The sequence below is a fragment of the Marmota monax genome, unplaced genomic scaffold, assembly GCF_021218885.2.
Source record: "Marmota monax isolate L192 unplaced genomic scaffold, Marmota_monax_Labrador192_F-V1.1 WCK01_AAM20220418_F8-fsc00129, whole genome shotgun sequence".
Classification (NCBI taxonomy): Eukaryota; Metazoa; Chordata; class Mammalia; order Rodentia; family Sciuridae; genus Marmota; species Marmota monax.
Genome location: NW_026693811.1, coordinates 536,537 through 550,994, shown reverse-complemented (window position 1 = coordinate 550,994; position 14,458 = coordinate 536,537). Strand labels below are relative to the sequence as shown.

Genomic DNA, 14,458 nt, shown 5'->3' with positions numbered 1-14,458 from the left:
TGCCCTAACACACATTTAATGTGACACTCAAACGATTTCATTCATTCCTGCTACAAATCTATACAGGTTCACTCTTAAAAACACCACCAGACTCAAGCACAATTCAAAAGTATTTTAAAATTTCAAGTGCCAGGTAAAAGTAAAGTCTTTAAAAGTGATTTCCCTTTCAATGACTATTATTGGAATGGAAAAAAAAAGGAATACTTGGGGATTTTATCAAGGCCTAGGAAACCAGTTCAGAGCAAGAGGCAAATAGAAGATGTACATACATAGAAATAAGTGACTTAAGGACAACCACGGACAGACAGGAGTCATTTGTGAATTCCCTGGATGACTATGCCAACTCGTTATCCTGTCCTCTACCCATCAACCCCATCCCTTCCTGGCACCTGTGGGCCTATGAGGAAAAAAATGATGGATTGAATGGTCTGAATTCTCACCCCTATGCTTCAGCTTGCTGTGTGACTTATTAAATGACTCATCCTCTCTGTGCTTCAGCTCCCACCCCTTTCTACCTAACAGGTTCTCTTTGTTAAAAGTGTTGGAAGGTGTACTTTCAATACTCGGGTCCTGGAAGGTATACACTTAGGGGTGGAGCTTTCCTGAAGAGGTTCCTCATCAATGCATCCCCCTTTGTTGGAGCAATGCTGTGGGTCTTTTTACGGCTTAATCTCCTACAAGTTTGTTGATCTTAAACCCACGGCTCTTAACACTGCTGTACATGGAAACCATCTGGGAGCTTGAAAGTTTCCAACACCTGTGCCCCACCTGAGAGATTCTGACTTAACTGTGGTGAAGGTTCTGCCATCCAGAGCTCCCAAGTGATTTGAGTTGGCAGTCAGGGCTGTAAACACACAAGTGATAAAGGCCCCTGCAGACATGGTATGGGATTGCATCAGTCCCTGCCAGCTGTGTGACCCGGAGAATGCTACCAACTGCCCTAAATTGCAGTTTCTTCAACCGAAACATGGAGCTTAGTTTCCTATTCAGGCGGGTAAGACAGAAGGATTGCAAGTTTGAGGCCAATCTGGGCAACACAGTGAGATCCTGTCTCAAAACAACAAACCGTTTCACTTCACTGAACAGTTGTAAAGATTAAAAATGTGCAGAAAAAAGTATGTATATATGTGTGTGTGTATACATATACATGTGTGCATAAAGTATTTGGCAGCACTCAGATCCCCCAAGCACTAAAAGAATACCAATTGTTATTGTTACAATCACCCTTTTGTACAGTCTTCAGAAGGGACAAGAACACAGGTACCTGGTGACCTGGAGGTCTGGTCTCCCACTCACATGGCCTTGTTGCACCCAGGCTATTCCTAGCAGGGACCTGCATGCAGGAATGGGGGGTAGATGTGCCTCACAGGGAATCATGGGGCCTTAGCTCCTGTTCACAATATCCAAAGGCAATCAGAAGATCCTGATGCTGCAGCAGCAGTCACAGTGTCCAGAGCCAAGGTGAAGTACCAATAGAAGTAACATTTAAGAAATGCCATGAATTTCCCCAAGAGCATTAACAGTGATATTTCTGATCATGTTACAAGACAGACTTTTTTGTCATCTCCATTTTATAGATGAGGAAACTAAGGCTCAGAGCAGGTGAGGCTAAGGTTAGCTCAGAGCACAAAGCTAACCTCTGATATGAGCATGGCAGCAAAGCAGCAGCTCTGAGTGAGATGGTGCTAAGGGAGGTAACAACATGAAATATGTCATGGATTTTTTTTTTTTTCCAACTGCATGGAGATGTCCACTCACTGTCACAGTGCTCTTCTTGGCTGACAACTGGAAGTGGCAATATTATCTAAAAGCATGGGTATTGGGGATAGGTAAAGAGACATGACCACAAGGAAGAGGAGAGGCACTGGCCAGTTTGGCTATGAAGTGGGAATTGCCGTGTCTTTACTAAGTATACTGGCAGCTCACATAGGCACAACAACTTTAAAATGTGAGTGGCTTAATTGTGAATCAGAAGGACGGGATTGCCTGTCCTCAGCTAGGGTAAGTTCTCCTCTCATCCCTACCTTCAGCTGAGCAAAGAACCACCATGACTTGGCTCCTGTACGCAGCCTGAGGATGGTGCCAGTTCTATGAGATGGCACTAACAGAAAATCAGCAGCTGGATGGGGGCTTGGAGGTGTTCACGGCAAGAACCTCAGCAGGCCAGCTGGGCACAAGCTGGTATGACCCTGACCTGGTGAAGAGAGGCTGCAGTGCTAGAAATCACTGGCATTCTGAAATTATCAAGTAATCATTCCAGAGCAAGTCACTTTAATTTACCAAAGTGGCAAACTGCAATTATTTCTCAAAATGACATTCATTCCTGTATGACAACATTTAATGCTCTCTAAAAAAAGTTCTTTAATTGCATGCATAATTTTAAATTACTGTAATTTGCTCAAGATTCTGTGAAAACCTTTATCCCCCCTTGAAAGATTTAAAAAAAAAAAAACAACTCAAAAGGATAATGGAAAGACTTACAATTTTATAGCCAAGTTATATGATTTGGAGGGTGGTACAGATGAGGTGACATAGGAGTTGTATAAAACAAAGTAAAAATGAACACTCTTTAAATTGCAAGTATGTTAAAGGAAAAGTTTATAATCCTGGAGAGCCAAGCTCATTGTATTATTATATCTACCTTTTAATTTGCTGTTTTAAAAACTTATATTCAATAGAATATGATGTTTCTCACTTTTCTGCACCTCGAGTAACTTCTGTTCCCATAAATTTGTTAAAGTAGTGAAAACATATTGCCTTTCTTCTTTCTTTCAGAATTTTATAAATTATGGAGAAGCCAAAAGATATACTATTAACTATCATAGGAAAGATGAAACAATGTTATTATAGTAACCTAATCTAAGTGAAAAAATTCTTAATAATGCTTCTTCCTCAGTTGGGTCTGGTCACATACACCTGTAACCCAGTGACTTGAGAGGCTGAGGCAGGAGGATTCCAAGTTTGAGGCCAACCTCAACAACTCAGCAAGACCCCATCTTGAAATAAAAATAAAAAGGGGTGTGGGCGTAGCCCTGTGGTAAAAAACCTCTGGGTTCAATTCCTAATACCACACATAAGCAAATGCTTTTTCATTATATGAAATCTGAACTTAGCCATATCCTCCCCTTTCTTCTGGGTAACTACATGGAAAGAGCACATTCCCTCTGACCATCAGCAATAGCGGTTTAGGGCTGGTTTCACTGAATTACATGAATGGCTTCCTGCCCATCCACCTTCAAAAAAATGCAGAAGGCTTCAGTTGGGATATAAGCCCTGAGATCTGCTGTCTGCAGCGTGAGTGATAATCTGCAAAGGATCAGGCCTGGAGCAGGACAGAGCTCAGGGTGCCATGAGCTATTCCACACCTTGAATGCAGGCACAAAGGCACCCAGCAAAGCAGGTGAATCAAAACTGAAATCCAACAGGCTCTGCCAGTCAGCTTCCAACCCTGACAGGGGCGTAGGCCACTTAGATGAGGTGGCACTTTGTAAAGACACTGTGTCTACCACCCAGGGACAGTGGACTCTCTCTACTCCATACCAAAGTCTTACAGCAGGCAGCAGGGTCTGGGTCACCCCAAGACTCAGAGCACTGCTAGGTCCTCCCACAACAACTGGGAGCCTCAATTTTCTGACACACTCACCTCTCAAAGTCACCAGGGAGATGCAGAAGTGAGGAAGGGGCAGGACACACCTCTAATTAGACATGGAGGAAGCACTCTGCAAGACCAGACCCAGACCCATGCCCAAAATGAGCATGCTGAGGATGAGGTGTGTGGGCAGTAGGGAGGAGAGGCACAGAAGGCCCCAGGAGTGTCCCTCATGATTCCATCTCTGGTGCACACTGCCCCCGTCCAAGGTAATGAGGAGAAGTGGATGTCAGATGCCCAGAAAGTGTGAGCCAGGGCCTTGCCTTGTCCTTGACCAGGCTGGGCATCCCTGTGTTACTGAAAGATGATGCAGTGATCGCTTCATGGAACTGATCTAAGGAAATAACCAGACTTACTGGCAAATGGCCTGCAGAGGAGCTTCTACAGGTGGCCGGCACATCAAGGCAGGGACAATTCTTGGTGGCCTTACCCAGATATTTGGCCTCTGGGCGCTTTCTATTCTTGGACTGCATTCATTGGGGAAGGAAAATTTATCTTGAAAAGCAGAGCAGAATACTGTGACATGAATGCCATTGACCATGGAGTGAAGCAGCTCTTGACTCAGCAGCCAAGGACCTGACACTCTTGGCCACAGTCAAAAATGTCTGTGCACATGAGACCTCCATCAGTGTGCTGTGTACTCATTGCTTTGTGTCACTCATCAAAGCTGAATTTACTGGAAACCCGAAGAGATAGTACAGACAAGTAACCCAGGCATTTTAAAAATCCAGTTTCCTTGGAAATCTCTGACCTTTGATTTCCTGAGTAAATTGCTTCCTTATCACATCAGCCCTGAAATGGTCACCACATACTCATGGAGCAGCCCTGACCACCCATATCTTCCTGCTGGAGCAGAAGCTAAACCTCTAACAGAGATTGTGCGATTGATATCGAGGAAAAGCATCATGAGAAGCTCCTCTGTCCCTCTCACGTTGCCTGGTGCCAGACTGGCAGGGCCGACAGGTGGGAATAGGCCCAGATGCTGCTCCCTGGACAGAGGGCTGCTCACCTTCACGTTGGGAGTGTAGAGATTCCTGAGAGAGGCAAGGGCAGCAGACAAACCCTCAGTGCTGTACCCTATCCACAGGGCTTGCAGATGGCTAGAGGAGATTCCAGTCTTCTTACTGAGGCCCTGGAAACAACCAGAAACAGATCCCGTGAACATAACCTTCCTACCCATGGCATCAGTTTGACTGCAGGGTCGCCAAGAGGGTACAACAGGTGCTGAAGGCGGGGTAACTTGCAAGAACAATGCCCTGTGAGCCTTCCCTGGCTACAACTGTGGGTCAGGGAATCACCCTGTTTTTGCTACATGAATTGCACACCCGGGGAGAGAGATGATGAAAAGGAGAAAGCTTCCCTTTATAGAATTAGAAGATTAAATGATGGAATTAGGGAATCACTGTAGGCAACCCCTAAAGAATGAGTGAGTCCGGGCATGACCAGTAAGGGCTGATGGTATCACAAAATAAGCAGCAAGCACAGGCCATGTGTTTCCTGCAGACACCCTTCAACCACAAAATCATCTCGACACCTTGCAGGGGGTAAAGTCAACCCAAAGACTAATGACAGGAAATCCAGGGGCGAGAGTAACACATTAAACTACACCTTGAGAAGCAAGCACACAATTAGAAATCCAGGTGGTGTGAAATTATATAGGTCAAAGAACTCAAGTTCTTTGACAAGTAAATAACAAGGAAACAAAAGGGAATAAAGGCAAACTCCGCATGAAAAGAAACTTGAAAGGGATTCAAAGGGGGAAAGTTATACTCACCCAGAGCATTCAGATGCATGCTCATGTGATAAATTATAAAGAAATACAAGGAAATGACTGTAAGACGGCAACTTTAGGGAGGGAGAAAGAGAGTCATGTTTGGGATGGGGCTTGTGGAGGGCTTCTGAGATGGCTCACACAGCTGTCCAAAATCTTCAAAACTACAAAAGACAACAAGGAAGCCCTCCCTCCTATGGGTGCATGCCTCACCTTGAAAATGTGGGCCTTCAGGATGTGGTGGCCAAGCTCCATGGTCTGCTGGCGGTTCAGCTTGCCCTCCTGTCGAGAGAACATGAACGCCAGGAGAGCGTGTCCGCTCCTAGAACGAGAAACAGAAGGGCTCATGATGAAAGGTCCTGTGCCACCCCACCACGGACATTGCCATGCAACCCTAGAACTCTTCCTCAGTGCCACCACACACACTGGGTGGGCTGCTGCCTTTTTAAAGATGGCAAATGCTGCTTATTCGATGAGTCATGTTAAGGGATTTTTCTGGATGCCCCATCTCTGTGGAGTGACCCTCTCTGAGGCACTAGTACAGGGCAAGGCTGGAATCACCCACTCTCCTCATCAATTATCACTGCATAATTGATTTATGCTGTCACAAAAATGCAAACTCCATGAGACAAGAGGGCTCCTCTGAGTCACCACTATAGTCACAATGTCTAGCAATGTGCCAAATACTCAGTAAGTATATGTTTCTTGGATATGGATGGATGCACAGACAGATGGAGCAGAACCCTCTGGCCTGCAGGCCCGCCTACTCCACCACTGGGGTAACACCAGAGCAAAGGACAAGGCCTTATTGTTGGAAGGAAAGAACAACCTAGCCATGCTCAGCAACAGCCTGTGATCCGTAATGCCTAGAATTCCAGGTTTGGATGGCACGGGTTCCTGTGGGCTTCCTATAGCTGGGCACTTGGTGGACATCGACCAACACCATTCACTTATGCCCCACTTACTCTTTGATGAAGGAGCCACCCTACCATTGCCTATAAGGACTCATGCGGTCTCCTTGTGGACATGGGGCCTTCAAGCCGATTTGTTTGGAAAAGACACCCACCCACCATCTATCAACCTGACAATTTTGAACTGCTGTTCTGTTAGGGAAAAGCAGGTAGTTCTGGAGGAAGAGGATAAATGATACATATAAAATCCAAAATGTGAATATAGATATTCACTTTTAAAAGCATTCTCCTAGTAGCAGCTAATCTAGATGATGAAAAGCAGGCATCACTTATATCCTATTCATCCACATGCATGCCTACTTCTCAAAGAGGTTGGAAACCACATTAGAGAGGAGAAATTCAAGGAGATGGACACGCAAAATAAGTCTCCACGCACAGGGAAGGGCATGATCTCCAAGGCCAGGCTGACTTGGGACCAAGTGGCCCCTTCTAAGACAATCTGCATCCACGAGTTCATGAGTGTTCCAAAGCCTGCGGGTATGAAGCCTGAGCTCTATCCCAGATGCAGAAACCTGTCTGCGTTATCTCCCTCACCCTTCCACATAATCACTGTTTACATGAGGAAACAGGGGCCTGAGCAGGTAAAGTGCTTTGTCCAAGGCCACACAGCTAGTAAATGAGAGCGCAGGGGTTTGACAAACAGTCTGCGAGAAGTGAGGGCCTGGGCTCTTGACAGTTCAACATGACTCTGGGTTTGTTCACTGATGTCCACCTTATGACCAGCACCATGTGGGACAGGAGGATGATGCAGGGTGTTTCTCTCAAAGAGCTCTTGGCAACTGGAGGAGACACAAGTAACCAAGACGGAACACAGCAGGAATGGTGCAATGAGCAGGCTCAATGGGCACAAAGAGGTGGCCAGCTGCCCCCTCACTTGGCCCTTGTGCCTTCCTTTGCATTTCCAATTTCTTCTTCCTTGTGGACCATGTGTCCACACTGTCTCAATGTTTCCAACAAGGTCCCAACCTCCTCCTGTGTTTTCAAAACCAAAAATGCTTCCACACGCGAAACCCCAAATCTCTCAAGTCTTCCATCCTCCATGCCAGGCTGTGGCTCTTTCCTCTGTCACGCCTTATAATCCCAAAGAAGGGGTCTCCTAAGGATGCAGGATCTTATTCCTACGCTGAAAGTTTAATGGCTTTCCTCTTAATCCTCATTTTCCTTCACCTCTTGGTGGCACCTCTGTCCTCCTTCCCTGAAGTACAACACCCTTTTCCTCTGTTTACACAAACTTCCTCACCAGATCACACCACACCCTTTCATCAATGACGCCAAATGTTCAACTACCAACTTTTCCTCCAATGTTACAGTCAGTCCTGCCCATGGAGCCTGGGAAAGGCAGCTACCCCACACCCATCTATGTCCTAGAGAAAGCTGCCCCCTGCCCTCCTGCTCTTATTGGGAGCAACTCCAATCCAATCCTGAGACTTGACACCCTGAAGTCACCTACAGCTCCTCCTCCACAGGCCCACTCTCTCAGATAGCCAGGCTGTCTCCCTCCACCACAACTCTGATCCCAGGCCACCAACTCCCTACAGCAGTCCTCACATGCCACACTCCTGTCTACAGAGACAATCTCTCCAGAATCTTCAAAGCTTCTTCACAGAGGACAGAAAAAAGGCCATCCTCTCTGGCACATCCTTCTGTTGGCCCTTTCTACTCCTCCATTCCATGAAAGAACTTCCAAACTAGATTGTCATTGCCTTACAGGGTCTCTGACAGCTCTTCCTGCTTAAATAGCCTTGTTCTACTTAGTCATATCCTACCCATTTGTTCCTCAAGTTAACAGCATGGGAAAGGCCCGTGCAGACTATTCTAGAGTACGAGTCCCTGTGCAGCACTAATGAGTTGATGCAGGAAATGGGCACCAATGTGTCCCAGCATCACAGAGAACATGAAGATGTTATGTGCCTCCAGACAGAAGTGCTCAGCATCACCTATGAATACCTCTGTAAAACAGACAAACAAACACACACACACACACACACACACAGATGTATATAAAATATGTGAACAAAAAGAACATAGCAGAAGCTGGGTACAGTTGCACACACCGTAGTCCTGACTACTTGGCAGGCTGAGGCAGGAAGACTGTGAGCATGGGGTCAGCCTGTGAATGTTTACACAAAAGGCCAAAGACGTAGCTCAGTAGTAGGGTACTTGCCTAGCAGACACTTATACTACCTGACTTCAAAATACCACAAAGCTACAGTAATCAAAACAATAGGCTATTGGCATAAAAACTAAAACCTAGACCAAACAATGGAACTGAACAGAAAACCTAGAAGTAAACCCACACATTTATGGCCAACTGATTTTCAACAAAGGTGACAACAACACATTTGAAAAAGGACAGCCTCTTTGATACACGGAGATAGGAAAACTAGGGATCTGCATGCAGAAGAATGTTGTTAGAGCCTAGCTCTCACCAGTTAGGAAAACCAACTTAAACTGCATTAAAGAGTTAAATGTGAGGACATGAAACTATGACAGTACCAGAAGAAAACAGGGGAAATGCTTCAGGACATTGGAACCAGGCAGGATTTTTAGATAAGACAGGAAACAAAAACAGACAAATGGAATGATGTCAAACTAAAAATCTTTTGCACAGCAAGGGAAACAATCAACAGAATGGGAGAAACAAACTACAGAATGGGAGAAAGTATTTTGAAACTCTACATCTGATAAGGGGTTGATATTTACAACATAAAAGGAACTCTAATAACTTGACAGCAAAAGCAAAACCAAAAAAAATTAGCAATAGAACAAGTAAACATTTCTCAAAAGAAGACATTAAATTGTCAACAGGTCTATGAAAACATACTTGATATTGTTAATCGTTAGGGACGTGGAAACCAAAATCACTATAAAATATCACCTCACTTCAGTAAGAATGGCTATTTAAAAAGACTGAAGCCAGGCACGTGGTGGTACATGCCTGCCATCCCAGACACTCAGGAAGCAGAAGCAGGAGGGTTGCAAGTTTGAGGCAGCCTGGGCAACTTAGTGAGATCCTGTCACAAGAGGCTGGGGATGTTGCCCAGTGGTAGAGAGCCCCTAGGTTCAATCCTCAGTTCCTCAAAAAGAGGAAAGCGGGTGGGCGGGGGGACTAAAGATAACAGGTGCTGGTGAGGATGTGGAGAAATGGGAAGTTTTGCACACTGTTGGTAAGAATGTAAATTAGTACAGCTGTTACAGCAAACAGTATGAGCTTCCACAAAAAGCAAAAAACATCTAGAACTACCCTATGATCCACCACAACCCCATCACGGAGTGTGTAACCGCCGCATCCCTGTGTTTACTGTAATAGCCGAGAGATGGAAACAATCCAGGTGTCCATTAACTGGTAAATGGATAAGGAAAATGCAGCACGTATGCACCCTGGAATAACAACTATTCAGCCATGGAAAAGAATGAAATCCTGTAATTTGTGACGGCTTGGATGGAAGTGAAGGTGAGTCAGGAATTGAACCCAGGTCTGTAAGGTTCCAAGATATTCCCTGGGAGTTTTCAGATATGTAAGTATCCTAGAAACAACTTCCAGGTCCCATGACGAGGGCATGGTGAGAACATCATAATTTACATACTAGGAGGTTTGCACTGCCGTGAAAAACAAGAACAATCACTAGTTCTAAGACTTCCCAACAGCTTAGAAGAGTGCCTGTGATGTGTTAGGCAAAAAAATCCAGAAGGCTGAGGCAGGAGGATCTCAAGTTTAAGACCATCCTGGGTAACTTGGTGAGGCCCTGTCTCAAAATAAAAAATAAAAGGGCTGGCAATGTAGGTCAGTGATAGAGCACCCCTGGTACTGTAAAATGACAAAAACCAAACAGCACAATGATTCTAAGAGAAGAAAGGTGGTTTGTAGAACAGAAAGAGGCAGAAATAAAAAGGGAAGTGCCACTGCCTCTGAATGCCTGGCCTCAACTGGGGCAAAATCACAACTATGTGAGAAAGGCGAAGAAACACTACCCCAATGTCACCATGTGTGAAACATTCCAGAAATCACTGCCCTCCACTGGAAGTTTCTCCCCCTCAAGTCCTGTGTGCAACAAGGCTCCTCCCAGCATGGTATTCCCCTCCTCACCCACCTTCCGATGTGGGATCCCTAGAGAAAGGGTAGGGTTCTGTTCCAGGAACCTCTGTATCTGCATGTGGTGGGACCTCAAAAGCTGTTGCTTAGCCAGGCACAGTGGTGCACCCCTGTAATCCCAGCAGCTCGGGAGGCTGAGGCAGGAGGATCTCAAGTTCAAAGCTAGCCTCAGCAACAGCGAGGGGTACTAAGCAATTCAGCGTGGCCCTGTCTCCAAATAAATATTAAAGAAAGGCTGGGGATGTGGCTCAGTGGTCGAGTGCCCTTGAGTTCAATTTCTGGTACCAAACAAAATAAAACAAAACAAAAACTTGCTGAATTGAACTCAGAAGCTCCTTCTAACATTGTTATCTAGCTTTTGCTGAATGAAGCTCAAGTACAACAGGGTTCTTGGGAAACCGTTGACTCAAAGGGCTAGCAATGGTGCCAGAGTGGGCATCTCCTTAAATCTGTAGCCTCAGCACCCCTCCTGCCTGCACTCATCTCAGGCCCTATCCCAGGAGACATCCCCACGCATACCATAAGGACACAGCAGTACTCAGGAGCATGCCATCACTAATAGTAACTAGTAGTCACCACCCTCCGCTCTGCTGCCTGAACTCAAGGACCCCGCTACCCAAAATGAAGCAAAGTTCACCAATGACTACAATCCATCTACTTCTGCCCCAAACCCCAGCAACAAACCCAAAATCCCTGAAGTCTTCAACTCGTATCTCTACAAACTCAACTACAGGCTTTCTTCCTAGAAAATGGTCTGACTTTTCTTAGGGAATCATCGGAAATGGCTAGCTATACTACAGCACACGTTACCTTAGCTGTCACGGTCTGGCTAAACAACCTGGATGTTAACAGTTCGCTGCTCCAATCAGGTTCAAAAGATAACAACCAACCTTGAGCCTAGCGTCACCTAAGAAAAAAATAGCCACCATATGGAACAGCAGGTATACCCAGCAGGTAACGGGAAGTCAGTATGAGTGGGGAGGAAACGGCTGAAAGGCTCACAGCTCTTACTCACCTCTTCATTTCTGGACCCCACATCTGGTCCAGTGCTCACTACTGTGCTAAGGGGACTGTCTAGCAGCCTGCCAGCCCTGTCACTAGAGGTAGGGAGCAATCCTGACTCTGACACTGCTGTTCAAGACAGCAGAGAGGAAGGCCCAGGCCAGGCAGAAGTGGAGGGCTTCGGCACACCCTCACCGACCCTCAAATGCCTCACCTCTCATCCTAATTCATACCAGGCCACACAACAGACAGAGAGCTTTGCCTCCCCAACTCACCCTCCAGCATCAGGAAGCCTGACCCACATTGAACCACTCACACAGAATGAGGTGGGCAGGATGGATTATAAGGCCCCTTTCAGGAACACAGACACAAAGTGTCACATGCTCAAGAGGTAGCAGGGAAGTGGCAGTGCTGGAAATCCAAGAAGGAGCCCTAGACCCAGAGATGAGCACTCTTGGAGATGCCCACCATTCCTGGAGTGGAGGTCCCATGCCCCACATGTGACCTTGCTGAAGTTGGGAGGCGGGAGGAGATGGGGATCTGTTAGACAACTGGCAGCAAATCTCACCCAGGCACTACCCAGCTTGTCTTCCAACCAAAACACCAGAGTCCTGAAATTCCAGTAGTCAAAGGCTTTTGTACAGAAATGGAGAGAATTTTCCACAGCCCCCTCCTTCTGCCCAAAGGGCAGAAAACAAAGCAACAAAACTGAATTATTCATTCTGGGTTGCCTTTCCACTAAAAACCATGGATCAGAGTGGAAATCCTTCTCCCGAGGGCACAGGGCTCCCTGCAGAGTATGGCTAAGTGGCCTGCATACCTGGGCTCACACAGGAAGGCTGTGCTCTCGCCATCTGCTCTCCAGACCAGCCACTCCCTGAAGGATGGGTGGCAGAACATGCGCGTTTTGTCCCTCCTCTTAACGAGGAAGCAGGAGAGGGCATCCATCCTCTGCTGAAAGTCTTCCCAGCCCTGCTCGCCTTGGATGTGGCCGGCATTAATAGCCTGAAAAATCTGCTCATCCGTCATGGGGTGGAGGGACGCAAGGGCCACGTTTAAAATCGGAAGTGCTCTCTCAAAGGCTGACTGGGTCATGAACTTCATATTGCACTGCAGCAAATAGAGCTCGGACAGAGACACGGGCACCACCTTGTAGCTGGCGCTTTTAATGACCAGGTGTCCCCTCTGGAAGAGGTCCAGGGTGAGTTTGAGGTAAAGGTAGGAGCCGAGGCTCCGCAGCACCAGGTGGCTGCTGACCTTCCCGATGAGCGCAGCATCTGCCTTGCCATTCAGGGAGATGTTGCTGAGGATGTCCTGGCTGCTGTGCACTCGGTGCTGCACGTAGGCATGCAGGTCGCTGTGAATGTCTTTGTTGTCTGGGAAGTCATCTAAGGAAAGCTTGACAAATGGCAGTGCGCTTATGATTTCCTGCAAAAAGACAAAAACCCACAGTGTTGCTCCACAGAGGTTCCTTTTTTTATTTCAGCTGCATTTTAAACCAGGTTCACTAGTTTTCTTTCAAGGAGGATTTTCATGGATTACAGGGACTCATTGTTTTGTATTAAAACGTGTAATAGGATAAGGTACAGATAAAAAGCTTATGTGAAAGAAATCCTGATGCGAGATAGAATCAGTAAAGGCTTTCCCAAGGCTCACATCAAGGACTTGGAGCCAAGTAAGGAGAGAAAAAAGCTCTGAACAGACAGGGCAACCAAGCCTCTACCTAGCGGGGCACTGAGACCCTGCAGGTAATCTGATACCCATAATCCTTATGCTGTGCAATTGGTTATGTAACATGGATAAAACAAACTAACACTGCATGTCTAAGAACACAGCCAGCCCCTGAGAAAAGAGGCATCCCTACATGTGCATCAGGTCCTGGGACTAGGAACCCAACCAGGAAATCTGAGGCTGCCCCCAATCCATATCCCTTGACAGCACATGGTAAAAAAGCTGATTGCTTCAATATGGCATGTCATTTTAAAAAAATTGATAATTAAGTAAACTTTAAGTTGAACTATAAGTTGAACTATGATATACATACATTGGTACAAAAATCCTAATTGCACAGTATTGTTAATTTTCACAAAGACAAATACACCTGTGTACCCAGCAGCCAAAAACATCGCCACCAGCTCTGGCAAGCATAATCCCTGTCTCCCTCATTCCAAATATAAGCACAAGCCTAACATCTAACAGTAGAGAGGACTTTTACCTGTTACATTTTTTTTTAACTTCCCACCCTCACTTCTGAAGTATTTAAGCATGTGTCCTTCTCTAGTTTGGCAATTGTAGGGAGAGGGCAGAGTATAATCATTTCCATCTTACATGAATGCTAACTGAATCTCAGAAAACTCACACAGCCAGGAAGTAAAACACAAGTCCCATTTCTGTGCCAAGTACCCCTAAGCTATGCTGAGTAAAAATGACTGAAAAGCATAAGAATCAAAGGTTCACAAAAATAAACATGAAGCCAGGCATGATGCACACCTGTAATCTCAGTTACTTAGGAGCCTGAGGCAAGAGAATGGCCAAACTGAAGCCAGTATAGGCAACTTAGTGAGACCTTGTCTCAAAATAAAATAAAAAAGGGCTTGGGGTGTATAGCTGGGTGGCAGAGAGCTTACCTATCATGTGTGAAGCCCTCAGCTTAATCCCTGGTACTACAAAAACCAAAAAGTTAACAACAACAACAACAACAAAAATCAGTGTTTTGAGATCCAATCCAAGTTTTTTAAAAAAATACCTTTATTTATTTATTTTTATGTGATGCTAGGATCAAACCCAGCACCTCGCATATGCTAGGCAAGCACTCTACCGCTGAGCCACTACCCTAGCCCCCTAATCCAAGTTTTAATAAGGAAAAAAAAGAATAACCCAAATACATTTTAAAATAGATATTGTTAAAAAATGGTAAAAGTCAAAATCTGTTTTCTACATGTCTTTATTGAAAATGGTATAGGTATAGTCGA

At 45.7% G+C, this 14,458-nt stretch overlaps 1 protein-coding gene across 18 annotated transcripts in view; it reads right to left on the bottom strand.

The window, feature by feature from the left end:
- Nucleotides 1-14,458, bottom strand: part of Tanc1 (tetratricopeptide repeat, ankyrin repeat and coiled-coil containing 1) — a 226,806-nt gene that overhangs the window by 33,663 nt on the left and 178,685 nt on the right. For all 18 annotated transcript variants that reach the window (XM_058584924.1, XM_058584925.1, XM_058584927.1 and 15 more), the window contains 3 exons: nt 12,307-12,914; nt 5,634-5,742; nt 4,659-4,781 (listed from right to left, as the gene is read on the bottom strand). In XM_058584924.1, the coding sequence (XP_058440907.1) occupies nt 4,659-4,781; nt 5,634-5,742; nt 12,307-12,914 (840 nt within the window). The remainder of the gene's footprint in view (nt 1-4,658; nt 4,782-5,633; nt 5,743-12,306; nt 12,915-14,458) is intronic.